General features: G+C 38.3%; 1 protein-coding gene across 1 annotated transcript in view; it reads left to right on the top strand.

The window, feature by feature from the left end:
- The first annotated feature begins 887 nt into the window (after positions 1 to 887).
- The window catches only part of LOC115220836 (angiotensin-converting enzyme), an 18,352-nt gene continuing 989 nt past the window's right edge, over positions 888 to 18,250 (top strand). The window contains exons 1-8 of the mRNA XM_029791015.2: positions 888 to 1,112; positions 4,192 to 4,283; positions 6,344 to 6,513; positions 9,865 to 9,989; positions 12,292 to 12,390; positions 14,401 to 14,545; positions 16,640 to 16,738; positions 17,299 to 17,421. Of these exons, the coding sequence (XP_029646875.2) occupies positions 908 to 1,112; positions 4,192 to 4,283; positions 6,344 to 6,513; positions 9,865 to 9,989; positions 12,292 to 12,390; positions 14,401 to 14,545; positions 16,640 to 16,738; positions 17,299 to 17,421 (1,058 nt within the window). The 5' untranslated portion in view covers positions 888 to 907. The remainder of the gene's footprint in view (positions 1,113 to 4,191; positions 4,284 to 6,343; positions 6,514 to 9,864; positions 9,990 to 12,291; positions 12,391 to 14,400; positions 14,546 to 16,639; positions 16,739 to 17,298; positions 17,422 to 18,250) is intronic.

Raw genomic sequence — 18,250 nt, 5'->3', positions numbered from 1 at the left:
GAAGACATCGCATCCATCCCATGAAGGTCTCTCAGGTCCTTGGGGAGGATATTGAATAGCTGTGGACCTCTAAAACCCAGGCTGTTGCAGTTTCTTGTCCTTCATCTTGATGGCAAATTTGGAGCCCTTTGCACTATGCATTGGTGCCCAGTTCTAGTATTTGTGTAACTCTCAATGCCAAAGTTTGGGACAAGTCCTTCCAGGATCTTCCAGATGTATATTATGGCATATCTTTCTCGCCTACACTCTAAGGAATAGAGTCTTAACTTTTTGAGTCTTTCCCAATAGCTTATATGCTGCATAGAGGCTATCTTCTTCATATGTGTGTGTGTTATATATATATATATATATATATATATATATATATATGCTCTTATATATACGTCGTATATATGTACATGTATATATATATGTGTGTGTGTGTGTCTGTGTTTGTCTTCCCAACATTGCTAGACAACCGATGTTGGTGTGTTTACGTCCTTGTAACTTAGCGGTTTGGCAAAAGAGACCGATAGAATAAGTACTAGGCTTACAAAGAATAAGTCCTGGGGTCGAGTTGCTTGACTAAAGGCATGTGCTCCAGCATGGCTGCAGTCAAATGACTGAAACAAGTAAAAGAGTAAAAGTATATATTATATATATATATAGATATATATATATATATATATATATATATATATATATACATATATATAATATCTAATTTCCAAGACAATGGTGCAGTCAGAAAAATTTTGACCTGTGTGGTGTGTGTATGTGTGTATATATATATATATAGTATGTGTGTGTGTGTATGTATATATATATATATCTATATATATATATAGACATATATATGTATGGACAGAAGCATATAGCTTGGTCTTAATTTTCTCCTTTTATATTTTATTTCCTGACATTAAATCAAATGACAGCAATATCAGGTTATGATGACCTCGGACAATTTTGGCGCTCAGTATATGGGTCTAGCATCGAAAAGGATGTCGAAGATTTACTGAATCAGATAATGCCCTTGTACAAGCTATTCCATGCATATGTTCGGAGGAAACTAAAGGAAAAATATGGCAAAGAACATTTTCCAAGCTCCGGAACAATTCCAGCACATCTTTTAGGTAAGTTCTTTATTTTCTACTTGTTTCAGTCATTGGATTGTGATAATGCAGGGTACCACCTTGAAGGGTTTAGTCAAACAACTCGATCCTATACTTATTTCTATGTCTGGTTTTCATTCTATTGGTCTCTTTTGCGGAAGCTCTATGTCACAGGGACATAAGCACAAGCACACACACACACACACATACACACACACACAGTGACAAGCACTTCTACATAGTTTCCATCAACAAAATTCATTCACAAAGCATTGGTTGGCCTGTGGCTATAGTAGAAGACATTTGCCTACACAGTGGGATTGAACCAGAAACAAGGTGGTTACAACACAAACTTTTTAACCAAGTTTACTGCCGTTGCCAGCGCCGCCCCGAATGGCCTCCATGCCGGTGGCACGTAAAAAGCACCCACTACACTCACGGAGTGGTTGGCGTTAGGAAGGGCATCCAGCCGTAGAAACACTGCCAGATCAGACTGGGCCTGGTGCAGCCTTCTGGAAAGCGGACGCTAAATGATGATGATGATGATAGACAGGGGCCATTTAGTATAGTGGTACAGAGCCCTCAGCCAATATCAGAGATGTACAGAGTTCAATTCTTTGTAACAGCCTGCCAACAACGTTTTGTCCAACCCATGCCAGCAAGAAAAATAGATGTTAAAAGAGGATGATGATAATGATTTCCAAATAAATCCATTAATAACCAATATTGTTGTTGTTTAGCCCCAAGTAAATTCTAATTAAATAGCTTTATGGTTAAAATCCATTCCATCCGTGACCATCCTATTTTTTTGTATTTTCTTTTTGTTTTGTTGTTTTCTTGTGTACATAGAACCCAACATATAATCCAATGTGTCTTTTTTTCTAAGATTATAGAACTTGATTCGAGGAAGGTTTAGCTGTTATTTCTAGCCATGGAGGCTCGTTTCTTGTCTCCAAAAATTTTTTGTTGTAACTGCTTCACTATGGCAACAATCATCAGTTATTTAATGCTGCTGATATTCCTTGTATCATTGAGTTATACCTGCTCATGGCATAGGGAAGGTGCGTGGCTTAGTGGTTAAGGTGTTGGACTCATGATCGTAAGATTGTGGTTTCAATTCCTAGACCAGGTGACACATTGTGTTCTTGAGCAAAACACTTCATTTCACATTACTCCAATCCACTCAGCTGGCAAAACTGAGTAATCCTGTGTCGGACCAGAGTTCTATACAGAAGGGGACTTTATATGCCATGGAAACCAGGAAACCAGCTCTTATAAGTCAGCATGACTCAAGAAGGTAACTTTATCTTTACCTTACCAAACACTAACCACTTTACTGTGGACTGGATGCTGTCGACGTGGTACCAGCATCGGTGAGGTCTATTTTGGCATGGTTTTTGCAGTTGGATGCCCTTCCAATCAGCAACCAGTGGAGGCATGTGACTTAGTGGTTTGAGTATTGGACTCGAGATCGTAAGATTGTAGTTTTGATTCCTGGACCAGGCAGTGTGTTGTGTTCTTGAGCAAAACACTTTATTCCACATTGCTCCACTCCATTCAGCTGGCAAAAATGACTAATTCCTGTGACAGACCAATGTCCCATCCAGACAAGGAAATTATGAGTCAGCAAACCTTTATGAATCAACATGACTCAAGAAGTAACCTTAGCCTTTATTTTTTATTCATAGCATGTCCAACAGAGCCAGAAACAGTAAAGTGTCTTAAGCCTTTAGCATTCAGATTACTCTGTCAAATATAATGCCTATCTCGACTGGCTTCTGTGTCGGTGGCACATAAAAAGCACCATCCAAACGTGGCCGATGCCAGCGCCGCCTCAACTGGCTTCTGTGCTGGTGACACATAAAAAGCACCATCCGAACGTGGCCGATGCCAGCGCCGCCTCGACTGGCTTCTGTGCCGGTGGCACATAAAAAGCACCATCCGAACGTGGCCGATACCAGTGCCGCCTCGACTGGCTTCTGTGCCAGTGGCACATAAAAAGCACCATCCGAACGTGGCCAATGCCAGCGCCGCCTCGACTGGCTTCGGTGCCGGTGGCACATAAAAAGCACCATCCAAACGTGGCCGATGCCAGTGCCGCCTCGACTGGCTTCTGTGCCAGTGGCACATAAAAAGCACCATCCGAATGTGGCCAATGCCAGCACCGCCTTGGCTGGCTTACGTGCCGGTGGCACGTTAAAAGCACCAACCGATCGTGGCCGATGCCAGACTCCCCTGGCACCCGTGCAGGTGGCACGTAAAAAGCACCCACTACACTCACGGAGTGGTTGGCATTAGGAAGGGCATCCAGCTGTAGAAACACTGCCTGATCAGACTGGAGCCTGGTGCAGCCCCGGGCTTCCCAGACCCCAGTCGAACCGTCCAACCCATGGTAGCATGGAAAACGGACGTTAAACGATGATGATGATGATGATGATCTATCCACATTGTTTTGAATTAATCATGCATTATCTCATAGCTTTGAGACTTCAATGACGTGGTTTACTTGTTTACTCTTTTACTTGTTTCAGTCATTTGACTGTGGCCATGCTGGAGCACTGCCTTTAGTCGAGCAAATCGACCCCAGGACTTATTCTTTGTAAGCCTAGTACTTATTCTATCGGTCTCTTTTGCCGAACCACTAAGTTACGGGGACGTAAACACACCAGTATTGGTTGTCAAGCGATGTTGGGGGGACAGACACAGACACACAAACGTATACATATATATATAAGATTGCTGGCCTTGTGCCATAGTTTGAAACTGATATTTTGTTGAAAACTAAAAGCTTTGTTTTTTTCTGTTGTATCTTGGGAGGGTCATAATGCCAATAATAAACACACACACACACACGCACACTGATTCTATTTTACTTCTTTATTATTTAGCAACCTGTTAACTACTTGACCACTTAACTAATTGATTATTTGATTAATCATTCAATTATTCAATAAACCAGATATGCTTGTCTGTCCTTTCATCTTTTATGGCCATTTTAAAAATATCTCAAAAAAAAAAAAAAAGAAAGTCATCTTTTTTTTTTTTTGTTGCTTTTTGGGGATTTTTTTCTAAATCTTAAACAACTATTTAATCTGTGCAGGAAATATGTGGGCACAAGAATGGAACAACATCAAAGACATTGTTCTCCCTACAAATCTAAGCTTTGATGTGACAGACACCTTACAACAGAAGGTGAGTATAAACCACCTTTTATTCTATTTTATAATGGTTTTATTCAGAAGAAAAACACTGTGATAGTGGTTTTAATGAAGCCTCTACATTGTTGCATGATGTGTTAGAAATAGCAGCCAATCTCCCTCAAATTGCACCACAGTCTGTAAATAAAAAAAGAGCCTTAAATTCCTTGCTCATAAAAAATATAAAGGGGGAGGTCATAATTGGAATTTGGAATGCCTTAAGTGATACACCTGTACAGTCAGAGTTGACCCAGCACTAAAAAACAACAGGCTCTCTAAGACAGGAATATCACAATGGTTTAGAGTGCAAGCCAGGAAGTTAGAGAAGGATAACCTCCCCTGGTGAGGAAAGAGGGAGGCAACTTTCTGAGATGGCAGTGGTTTGTGCAAGATCTGAGAAGTCCCTTCCCAACCTTTGCACAAATAAGCCCAAAGCCAGCATGATTTACTCATCTCTCCCCGACTCACATTATCAAGGTTTTATCTCTAATATAAATTGGACATGAGCGATCGTTGTGTTCTTTCTTGTCTTGAGGTTCACAGCCAAACGGCTGGGTGGATTCGCATGAAAAATGGCACACATGTGGAGACAGGTGCATAGATTGGAATACAGTTTGTATTTTTTCCTAACCCCCATACTTACCTAAAAAATCGATTAAAACATTTTCTAATGGAATTTACCTCTTTCTTCTGCCATTAAAACAACCAGTTGCTTAGAAGCTGTTTTCTGACGGGGTGGGGGTCAGAAAATTTTCATATAGCTGGAGGCTCCCTTATGCTATACTCTATTCTAAACACACCTCTCTTATATGCTGTCCTCATCAATGCCCTCCATAGCTATCATCATGACCCAAGCACCTACTATAGCCCCTTATGTATCCTAATATCTCCCTCTCCACTGCTCCTACACCTCATTCTTGAGTCACTCCTATTTCTCCCACCTTACTCCTCTCCATACTGGTTTTTCCCATCATCTGCACCCTGACCTTTGCTTACCAGTCACTACATTAACCTCTACCTCCACCTGTTTAATCTACCACCACATTCCTATGAGAGAATCAATACAGTCTTTCATCCCCTCCCATGATCCACTATCTGTATCTCCCTTATTCTCACCTTCTTGCTCCTTGAGAGTTTGTTCCAGCATCCCATCACTGCCTTCCTATTAACTCCTTTAGTCAGTCATCTCTATATATATAAACGGCAAAATGCCTGTCTGTGTGTCCTTTATACAAATCCACAATTTTTCAGTTAGAGGGCTCGCACTTTCTATGGTCATTCAAAACCATCCAAGGGTGGTCAGGCACATCTTTACATTTCCCCAGTCACCCCGCAAAGCCATTAAAAAATCAATAGAAGTGACTTTTTTGTGAATTTTCTATCCAAAACCCAATCAAAATGCCCGAAACTTGATACGCCAATTGAATGCCAGCTAGCTGTATGTGATTGGTCGGAGATTTGGACAGTACTTGCGTGTATGTGTGCACGCTCGCAGCTGTATATGCATGCACTAGCACTATGACCCGGCATTGTCAGGTCATAGTGCTAGTCTCTTCTATAGCAGGACACCTGTGCTTGTCTCTCTGTCATACTTTAGGCTCTCAGTACCAAGCATAAAGCCACCCACTTCCACCTTCCCCTCTCAAATACTTCCTTCTTAAAAGTGGCAACTTTTTCCTTTTCCTGTGTTCTTTTGCTTCTTGTAAGTTACACGGCAACATTACTACCCTGATTGACACCACTACTACCACCTGTATACTACCTCAGAAACTTTTCTTGTAACCCAAAGACTGATAAGCCTATCTGGTTTACTGAATAATTGAATGATTAATCAAATAATCAATTAGTTAAATGGTCAAGTAGTTAACAGGTTGCTAAATAATAAAGAAGCAAAATAGAACCAGTGTGTGTGTGTGTGTGTGTGTGTGTTTATTATTGGCATTATGACCCTCCCAAGATACAACAGAAAAACAACAAAGCTTTTAGTTTTCAACAAAATATCAGCTTCAAACTATGGCACATGTCTGCAATTCTGTCTTGTCTCTGTCTTTACAGAACTACACGGCTAAGCAGATGTTTAAATTGTCTGAAGAGTTTTTCACATCTCTCGGTCTCAAAGAAATGACAAACACATTCTGGAAAAAATCTATTTTAACCAAAATTAAAGACAAAACTATGGTGTGTCATGCTTCAGCTTGGGACTTCTTCAAGAAAGATGATTACAGGTAAATATCAACCTCCTTCACTTGTCTATTGTTATGTTATTTTCACCCAGGTCAGCCCTCACCAGCAGACCTATGATCAAAGACGTCTGTTTCTATCTTTAGCTGTAGTGTGTCTTGTATTACATAGGTGCAGGCATGACTGTGTGGTTAAGAAATTCACTTCCCAACCATATGGCTTTGGGGGTTCAACCCCTCTATACAGTACCTTGGACAAGTGTCTTCTTTCATGTTCACAGACTCTGTGGCTTGTGGTTAAATTTGGATAACAAAAGCTGCAGGAAGGGCAGGAAGCCCATTGTATGGATATGCATGTCGGTGGTGAGCTGGCAGAAACGTTAGCACGCCGGGTGAAATGTGTAGCAGTATTTCATCTGCCGTTACGTTCTGAGTTCAAATTCCGATGAGGTCGACTTTGCCTTTCATCCTTTCTAGGTCGATAAATTAAGTACCAGTTACACACTGGGGTCGATGTAATCGACTTAATCTGTTTGTCTGTCCTTGTTTGTCCTCTCTGTGTTTAGCCCCTTGTGGGTAGTAAAGAAATATGTATATATATGCATGTATCTGTGTTCTGGGTGGGTGTGTGTGTGTGTGTGTGTGTGTAGACACAAGCATTGGCCAAGCAGTTCACTTCTTAACCATGATTCCAGGTTTGTTCCTACTTCATCACACCTTAAGCAAGTGTCTTATATGTAAACAGCAGCTATTCTTTTACTTGTTTCACTCATTTGACTGCAGCCATGAAGTGTTTCTTTTTCTCAATCAATTTGACCTCAGGACTTATTTTTAAGCCTAGCTCTACTTATTCTATCAGTGACTTTGCCAAACTGCTAAGTTACAGTTAAGTAAATACAGCAACACCAGTTGTCAAGTGATGATGGGGGCACAAACACATACACAAAGACACACACACACACACACACACACACACAGATATATATATATATATATATATATATTATATATATATATATATATATATATACATATTTATACTTTATTTAAAGCAGCAGAAAATTCTACAAAACCTGTTACTCTGAGTTTCGCGAAACTCAGAGTAACAGGTTTTGTAGAATTTTCTGCTGCTTTAAATAAAGCATATTACTCTACCACTGGTATTTGAGTACTCTTTTTTTCCACCTTGTTTCACATTTATGTGTTTACTCCGGTATACATATTTATATATTAATAGTTATCGCCAAGCTAACATGGTAGTTGCCAGCCTACCCTGGCACTTGTACTGATGGCACGTAAAAAGCGCCATCCATGCGTAGCCAATGCCAGCGCCGCCTTGATGGGCTTCCGTACCAGTGGCACGTAAAAAGCACCAACCGATCGTGGCCATTGCCATCCTCCCCTGGCACCTGTGCTGGTGGCACGTAAAAAGCACCCACTACACTCATGTTATACACATATATTATATAAAGATATAATATAATATAATATAACAGATAATTAATACAAACTTATATATAAACTACAATTTGTTTCGATTCATATCCACTAGTGAATTTATAAAAAATTTACATTTATACATGTGAATCCCATCAGAGTAATATTTGTCTAAAAAATAAACAAGAATTTCCTGCAAGGACTGCTAAATCATAAAATAGAGTCTATCATCTGTACACAAAAACAGTGCTTGTAATCATACTATTACTAAAGCCTTAAGTAAACTGGATGTCCTAATTTGCATACATTATACATTTTCAGCAATTAGTTTGCTGAATAAATTGCTGGTATTTTAATAGTGTTTTGTTTCAATGCTATTAATGTACTATAGAATATATCTTTAGATTTTAGTCAGTATTTAACTCCATCCACAGCATATATGGAAAGTATTAAGTATTTACAAGACAATGGATTAATCTGGTGATAGTGAAATTTTTCATTGACTCAGAAGATATTTGTCAAAGTGTGGGCAGCCCATGAAGAAATCTACTCTGATGTTTAAGTAATTTACTGAGATTATACACTTTTTCTGCTATACAAAGTTGATGTGTTTTCACTCCACTGATACATAGCTTACTCCATTCTAGACACTTCCATTTGGTGAGCTCCTTGTGACATATTTTGGGGAATTTCTATTATATAGATGTTTTCGATCAAGTTTGGATTCTTTGCCATCAAATTTGAATTCTTTGCAGTCAAATTTGTTTGCAAAGAATTCAAATTTGATGGCAAAGAATCCAAACATCTATAATCAAAACATCTATAATTTAGATATTTTTACTTATAGGTGCAGTCATGGCTGTGTTGTTAAAAAGCTTGCTTTGCAATCACATAGTTTTGGGTTCAGTCCCAATGCATGGTACCTTGGACAAGTGTCTTCCACTATAGCCCCAGTTCAACTAATGCCTTGTGAGTGAATGTGGTAGACAGAAACTGTGTGCAAGCCTATCATATGTGCATGTGTCTTTGTGCTTGTTCCTGCCACCACTTGACAGCCAGTGTTGGTTTGTTTACATTCCTCATAACTTACCAGTTTGGCAAAAGGGACTAACAGGCTTAAAGAAAGAAAAGTATTTGAGTCGATTTGTTTGACTGAACCCTTAAAGGAGCTGTCCTGGCATGGCTGCCAGGACAGAGAAAGATAAAACAGATATGAGAAAAACAAAAAAAAAAACAAGATATTGTTTGGTCCTCTGAAGGACACTTGTTCTAAGTCACTTTGACTATTGCTCTCAGCTATGGTCACCAACCAGTGTCAAATTAATCTCAGAACTTGAGGCAATCCAACGAAGCTACATGAAGAAGGTAGCCTCTATGCAGCATATAAGCTATTGGGAAAGACTCAAGAGATTAAGACTATTCCTTAGAGCGTAGACAAGAAAGATATGCCATAATATACATCTGGAAGATCCTGGAAGGACTTGTCTCAAACTTTGGCATCGAGAGTTACACAAATACTAGAACTGGGCGCCACTGCATAGTGCGAAGGACTCCAAATTTGCCATCAAGATGTAGGACAAGATACTGCGATAGCCTGGGCTTCAGAAGTCCACAGCTCTTCAATATCCTCCCAAAGGACCTGAGAGACCTTCATGGGGTGGATGCAGATGTCTTCAAAATAAAGCTGGACCTCTTCCTGACAGGTGTCTCAGATGAACCAACTTTGCGGCAAGAGGTGCAGATGAGGGCAGCTGCATCACTCTCTCTCATGCACCAAAAAGCATTTGTGAAGTAAAATCATGTAGCAACACTGAATGGCAGTGCTCCAGCATGGCCACAGCTCGTGAGCTGAAACTAGATGAAATGAAAATGAAATGAAATGAATTGTATATTGTATGTGTTTGCGTATATGTGCTCTTGTACACACTGCTCTATATATAAACTGAATCTATTTCACAGGATCAAGATGTGTACAGAGATCACCATGGAGGACCTGATTGTCATCCATCATGAAATGGGACATATACAGTATTATCAACAATATGCAGATCAACCAATTTACTTCAGAGAAGGAGCTAATCCAGGTCAGTTTATCATCCTTATTTAATCCTTCATCATCATTACCATCATTGATTATCAATTAACTGTCGGAATTTTAATATAACTCATGTTATAGTAATAGTTCCAAATTTTGGTACACGGCCAGTAGGTTTGGTGGGGTGGTGGGTGGGGGTAGGTAAATTGACTCCAGTACTCAACCCAGTGGAATTTGAACTCAGAATGTAAAGACAAATGAAATGCCACTAAGAATTTTGCTTGGCATGCTTATGATTCTGCCAGCTCGCCACCTTGATATTATTAATAATAATAATAATAATAATAATAATAATATTTTAAAAAAGGATTTGACATAACTCTTCACAAAGGTAAACAGTCAAGACGAAGAGCGCAATTCGATTGCATTATTTTATTAGTTGAACAATATTTCAACAGTACGTCTGTCTTTGTCAAGTTCAAAATAAGAAGTGATAAAAATTCAAATTCAAAATTACAGAAATTTAAACGTTAAATTTCTGTAATTTCGAAATAGCGTTCAACTAATAAAATAATACAATCGAATTGCACTCTTCGTCTTAATAATAATAATAATAATAATAACAATAATGATAATGATAATAATGATGATGATATTAACATTTTACTGAACTTCCCCAATTACAGGCAAGTTCACCACCATCAATTCACCACAGGGTAAGTCCACTGCCATCAATTCACCAGGAAGAAAGTTCACCGTGAGTAAAGTTTACCAAGAAAATATATCCCTAGTATCTCACCATTAATAGTTAAAAACCATTTCATTGAAAAAAGAAAACAATGAACTGATGATAGTAAACTTTCCCTACAGTGAATTGATGACAGTGAACTTCCACTGTGGTGAATTGATGACAATGAATGTACGAGACATGAACTTTCCCATAAAGATTGACCATACTGTTGAAAAAAGACCAGATATGATAATAGAGGACAAAAGAAACTAACATTTAAGATTGTAGACTTTGCAATATCATATGATAAAGCAGTCAGTATCAAAGTGGAGGCACATGGCCTAGTGGTTAGAGCAGTGGACTCGTGATCGAGGGATCGCAGGTTCGAATCTTAGACTGGGTGATGTGTGTGTTTATGAGCGAAAACACTTAAGCTCCACGCGGCTCCAGCAGAAGGTAATGGCGAACTGCTGACTCTTTTGCCACAACTTTCTCTCACTCTTTCCTCCTGCATCTTGCAGCTAACCTGCGACGGACTGGCGTCCTGTTCAGGTGGGGAACCTATACGCCAAGAAATCAGGAAACTGGCCCTTATGAGCCAGGCATGGCTCGAGAAGGAACAAACAAGTCAGTATCAAAGAAATTGAAAACAAAAATTAGAAATATTAGGACATAGAAAGAGAAATGAAGAGGTGGTGGAAGATTAAGATGATAATTTTTCTTTTGTTTGATGGTGCACTTGGCACAAAACTCAAACTGCCAGCTAAAAGACTGAAAGATATTGGAATTGAAACTGACACTGTTGACTTGCAGGAAACTGCAATCCTGTATTCTGCCAGAATCCTTAGAAATATTCTTGAGATTTGAGGAAACTCATGTAACAGGATGAAAGGTCTATAACACTTGAGGGTTGCAGCTCTCATCCCTTACATTAAATTATTTGTCGAAGGAAAAGCTAAGACTTCGAATATCTTCAACAACATAAATATTTTATTTTTCTCTACTTTGCATTGTCAATTCCATCAATGTTTTGTATCCATGATGTCTTTGTTTCCATAAAGTTTCCTTATCTCTATCATCTTTTACTTTTTTACTTGTTTCAGTCATTGGACTGTAAACATGCAAAGGCACCACCTTGAAGAATTTAGTCAAAAAAACCAACCCCAGTACTAATTTTCAAAGCTTGGTAGTGGTTCTATTAGTCTTTTTGCTGCTAAGTTATGGGCATGTTAACAAGCTATCACTGGTTGTCAAGTGGTGATGGGGTACAAACACAAAGATAAATAAACATGGATATGTATATATATATATATATATATATATATATATATATATATCCAGGCTCCTACATAAATTGGACCAAGTGTTGTAAACTGTGCACAGCCAAACAGACGAGAATATTAAAGGATTCCCTAAGCCCAGGGAAATCCTTAACTCCAGGACAAAGGTCTTCAGATGCTGCTTGCACTTCATGAAATCCCTGCTGGTATGCCTGCCGTCATATTTATGATGTCCACATGGTGCCTGCAAGTTGTCCATATGATGTCTTCTTTTTGTCTGCATGATGTCTACATGTTTTTTTTACCTGATGTATCTGCTTTTGTTTTTTGATATTTCCCAGGATTTCATGAAGCCGTCGGTGACACTCTTGCATTATCTGTATCAACTCCAGAACATTTAAAAAAAATTGGTCTCCTCAAAGATTACACACCGTCAAATGGTAAACATTCAATATATTCTTTGTGTTGTTGCTATTTTTACTGTTGTTATTATTCAACCCCAGGTCAGCTCCAATTGAGCACACCCTTGACATTAGTTGATACCACTGTCCCAGCATTTGACTGGTACTTATTTTATTGACCCCAAAAGGATGAAAGGAGAGAGTTGACATTGGCAGGATTTGAACTCAAAATGTAAAAAATTGGAGCAAACAACACAAAACATTTTGTCCATGATGATGCTGCCAACTCATCACCTAAATAATAATAATAATAATAATACATGGTTGTGATGCATGTACCTGGTGTACCCTTATCAGACAGGTAGTCATGATGGGTATATTGGGCTTCATATATTTTACCCCGGTATCACTTTGATGGCATGCACTGCTCTCCCACTCAATGATAATAATAATAATAATTTTGGTTTCAAATTTTGCCACAAGGGCAGCATTTTGGGGGGAAGAGATGAGTCGATTATATTGACCCCAGTGTTCAGCTGGTACTTATTTTATTGAACCCGAAAGGGTGACAGGCAATGTCGACCTCGGTGGAATTTGAACTCAGAACACAGCAACAGGTGAAATACCACTAAGCATTTCATTCAGTGTGCTAACAATTCTGTCAGCTCAACACCTTTATAATAATAATAATAATAATAATAATAATAACTAGCTGGACCCATGAAAAATTCACAGAAAACATTAAAAAATATAAGCATCTGTAAACAGTGTACTGGTGCCATGAGAAATGTTTGTATATTTTGACTGTCTATCTTTGCGTTCTGAGTTCAAATTCTGCCGAGATCAACTTTGCTTTCATCCTTTCAGGGTCAATAAATTAAGTATCAGTTGTGTACTGGGATTGATCTAATCAACTGGCCCCTCTCCATAAAAAATTCAGGCCTAGAAAAGTATATTGTAACAGTTACAAAATATAGAAAGTAATGGAACACCAATGACTATATAATCCAACCAAAATATCCGTTTTAATGTACAAATTGAAATGCAAAAGAACGAAATAATAAATGGATTTATGAATGAAAGTTTGGTAATTGCATTTATTTCCACCACGCAACACTTATTATTGCAAACATGTTTTAAGTAACCTAAACTGTATACACACACAAATACATTCACATATATGTCTCGAGTTGTAGCTGTAATTCAAAGGGGATAGCCTTGTCATATTCTGTGTGAAGCTGAATATCCCTGAGAACTACGTTAATGTTATGCATGTCTGTGGAGTACTCAGCTACTTGTGAGTTAATTTTATCCTCGTGTGGTAATGAAAAGTGAAATATTGACATCCAATATTTGCTGTGTGTATGTATCTATGTATGAACTTTTCTTTGAATCTGCTGTCTCTTTTACTTTCTCTCTTTCTCTTTCACTTCCTTTGTGTCCCTCTTCTCTCCTGCTTTTGATTTAACAAAGTGTATATGAATCTATGTATCTACTTCTGTTGTGATGAACGCCGTCACCACTCACTCTCTCTCTCTCTCTCTCTCTCACACTCTCTTTCTCTCTTATGTCCTCTCTGCAACATTTAAAAACACAAAACAAATGCTGTTACTATTCACTGTCTCTTTCACTCTCTCTCTTTCTCTCACTCTCTCACTTTGTCTTTCACTCTCCCTTTCTCCCTATCACACACACTCTCTCTCTCTCTCTCTTACTTCCTCTCTGTCCTCCTTTCTTTCATTTTGCCACTTCTTTGAAGTAAGTGTGACATACACAACAGGTACGTACAATAACAAAAAGAATATTAATATTATTGATGATGATAATAATAATAATAATAATAATAATATTAATAATAATAATAATAATAATAATAATAAATGCCCTGATGCAGTACCAGGCTGTGGCTCTCATGGCTTTTGACCTTAACTGATTGGAAGTATTATCATGTACAGTGTTTTGTTTTGGTATATATTAGGCTTCGTATATTTGTACCCCAGCTTGTTTTTAATGAGATAATAATCTGTGAAATGATACGTTTAATTTCAGAGAGTTCTATCAACTTTTTGATGATGAGCGCCTTGGAGAAATTGGTGTTCATTCCATTTAGTTACGTCGTAGATACATATCGATGGAAGCTGTTTAGTGGAAAAATCAAAGAATCTGAATATAATAAAGCATGGTGGGATATGAGGTAATTATAAAACATTGCTACATGATAAGATGTGGTGCAGCAGGGATTCAATATAAAACAATACTACATGAAGATAGATGGGGACGAATGTAATACACTGCTACATGACATGAGAGGTGGGATGGCAGGGGTCAATATAATACAATACTACATGAAGAGAGGCAGGGGTAAATATAACACAACGCTACATGATGTGAGAGGTGGGGTAGCCGGGATTCAATATAATACAATGCTACATGATGTGAGAAGTGGGATGGCAGAGATCTATGTAATATAATACTACTTAAAAAGAGGGGTGGTTGCAGGAGTCAATGTAATACAATACTACAGGAAGAGAGACGAAGATAAATATAATACAATGCTACATGATGCAAGAGGTGATGTGGTGGGAGTCAATATAAGACAATGCTACATGATGAGAGGCAAGGGGATAATATTGTACAATGCTACATGAAAAGGGTAGGATAGTTGGGGTCAGTGTGAATTATACAGTGTATCAGTATGAGGCTAAAGGGAACACTGGGGTTTGGCAAAATGCTACACTGGAGTGAGATGTAATTAGTAGGCTGATGATGAGATGTAGGTGACATGGCAAGGTGTGGAGGTTAATGTGATGCTATATGGTGGATAGCTGAGCCAAAATAATGCTACATGATGAGAGCCAAGAATGCTATATTGTGAGGGCTAAGGGGTCTACATGATGGAGAAAGTTGTCATGGTGCTATACAGTGAGGACAGTCACTATAATACAACATGTTATTAGGTAGAGCCAATACAATGCCACATGGTGGTGGCATGTATACGATGCGCAGACTTAATCCACTGCCTCACCTGGCACCTTGACAGCTTTTAACTGATTTCACTCACAAGCATTCAGACCAGATCTTCAGTTTGAGGATATCTTCCCAGCTCACTTTGACTAGTCTCAGAGGCCCCAGAAAGAGTTATGGGCTTTGCCCTTCGCCTCCTGATTAAAAACATTAAAAAAAAACAGTACTACATGATTTTTAGCAACTGAGAAGTTATTAGCAGATCCTCATGCTCCGTTCAGAATAACAGCGGCAGTATCATGCAGTTTATTATCCTGAAGGCCAATAATCCTCTGAAGTCCCTATTTTTTAAAAATAAAAATCACAAAGGTACATTTAAGGCACTCATCATCATCATTGTTCGACCGTGGTCGAGACAATGGAATTTACTATGTTATGCCAGACTTCACGGTCCATCATAGCATTACGGAGGTCCTGTTGCTGTATGCCTGTATCCCTGGAGATTACATCAAGGCACTAGGAAGGGCAACTAGAGTTAGAAAGGGCAATTGGAGTTAGGAAGGGCATTGGTGGTTGGAAGGGCATCTCAGCTGTAGAAACCAAGACAAATCAGACTGGAACCTGGTGCAGCTCCTTAGTTTAGCAGCAGTTCTGGTCAATCCATCCCACCCATGGCAACATGGAAAATGGACATTAAAGGATAAGGATGAATTGCAGAAATATACTTCAGTTTTGGTTTGTAACAAATATTATTTCTTTTACCTTTTACTTGTTTCAGTCATTGGTCAGTATAAGGCCATGTTGAGGCACCACCTTGTAAACTGTTATTGCATAACATATTCATAGGTACAGGCATGACTGTGTAGTTAAGAAATTTGCTTCACAACCGCATGGTTTCAGGTTCAGTCCCACTGCAAAACACCTTGTGCAAGTGTCTTTTACTATAATCCCAGCAAGCAAAATGTTATAAGTGCATGTGTTAGGCAGAAACTGTAAAGAAGCCTGTTAGTTGTCTTGTCTTGCAAGATACTTGGTGATCTCATTAGTGCCATGTAAAATGCATTTGTCGCACTTTGTGAAGTGGTTGGCATTAGAAAGAGCATCTAGATGTTGATACAGTCTTCTGCCTCACTTTTGAACCATCCAACCCATGCCAGCCTACAAAACAGATGTCAGATGGTGATGATGATGATGATGATATGTACATACATATATGCATGTGTGTATATATACACAGATACACATACAAACCATGCCAGCATAGAAAACGAATGTTAAATGATGATGATTATATGTATGCTATTTTCTTTCTTCCAAATTATAGATGTAAATATCAAGGTTTGAGTGCACCAGTTTCTCGATCAGAAGAAGATTTTGACCCAGGTTCTAAGATGCATATTGCCAATGCTATACCATATATCAGGTTGGTCTCTATATAAGCATGCATCATATATATATATATATATATAATTATAAATTAGGGTATCTACGAGATACCACCATCTTGTAGATACCCTAATTATTTATAATTTTAATAATTATTATCTTTGAAGGTTATTTTTTCCATGACTGCTTGATAAAATCATTATTTTATTTTTAAATTAACGATCTTATCCTTATTTATTTATATATATATATATATATACACACACACACACGTGTAAAGATATATATATACACACACACATACAAACTCACACATATGCATGCACACACACACACATATTCACAACTTGGACACACCCATGTTTTTAAATTGTTTGAAAGAAACAGTTTCATATATGTAAACAAATGTTAGCATTCAATGTCGTTTCTCCTTCATTTGTTGGGTCTTCACAGTCACAGCATATGTCAGGGGTCTCGGTCTTCTTCATTTCCTCTGTGAGACCCTACGTGCCACTGGCACAAGTATCACAAAGCATATATGTATTTATGTGTATCTATATCTTATACGTAATGCGTGTATATATTTTGTTTCCCCAGATACTTTGTCAGTCATTTGATCCAGTTTCAATTCCATGAAGCCTTGTGTAAAGCTGCCAATTACACAGGAGAACTGCATAAATGTGACATATATAAAAGCCCGGAAGCTGGGAGGAAAATGGAGTAAGTTTTATACGTTGACACTTAAATGTAACACAATGTATGACACAATAATATAATGTATATGTGACACTGTGACATAAAGTATGACACTGTGACAGACAATGAGTAAAATTGTATACAATGTGATGGTGTATCACACTATGTGACACAATAACACAGTGTATGTATGTGTGACACTGCAACAATGTATGACACTACTCCTCAGTGTGTGACACTCTAACATAATGTATAACACTGTAACATAGTGAGTGGCACTAAGCCATACAGTATTTAAAAATTTACAAATAATATATTTCACTGTGCCGTACCAGAGCTAACAGTAAATATCTATATTATTTAAATGTTCTATAACACACACAACATGATATTACACTATATCACACATCACACCATACTATATAACACTATGTCACATACCACACAAACCCCACTGCATTTCACATGCATGCAACACCTAGCCAAACCCCATATTAATTTCGCTCTTGTTCTGCCAATGCACTACAACAGTCCAAACATAGAATCCCCCACGACCACACTAACTACCACCTTTACACCTCAATATCCTACTACATCTTACATACCTATTTCTTTACTACCCACAAGGGGCTAAACATAGAGGGGACAAACAAGGACAGACAAAGGGATTAAGTTGATTACATCGACCCCAGTGCAGAACTGGTACTTAATTTATTGATCCTGAGAGGATGAAAGGCAAAGTCGATCTCGGCGGAATTTGAACTCAGAACGTAAAGACAGACGAAATATCTATTTCTTTACTACCCACAAGGGGCTAAACATAGAGGGGACAAACAAGGACAGACAAAGGGAT

The sequence above is a fragment of the Octopus sinensis genome, linkage group LG17, assembly GCF_006345805.1.
Source record: "Octopus sinensis linkage group LG17, ASM634580v1, whole genome shotgun sequence".
In the NCBI taxonomy this organism is placed as follows: domain Eukaryota; kingdom Metazoa; phylum Mollusca; class Cephalopoda; order Octopoda; family Octopodidae; genus Octopus; species Octopus sinensis.
Note: the sequence above shows the minus strand (reverse complement) of the source record. Positions and strands in the feature narration are given on the sequence as shown.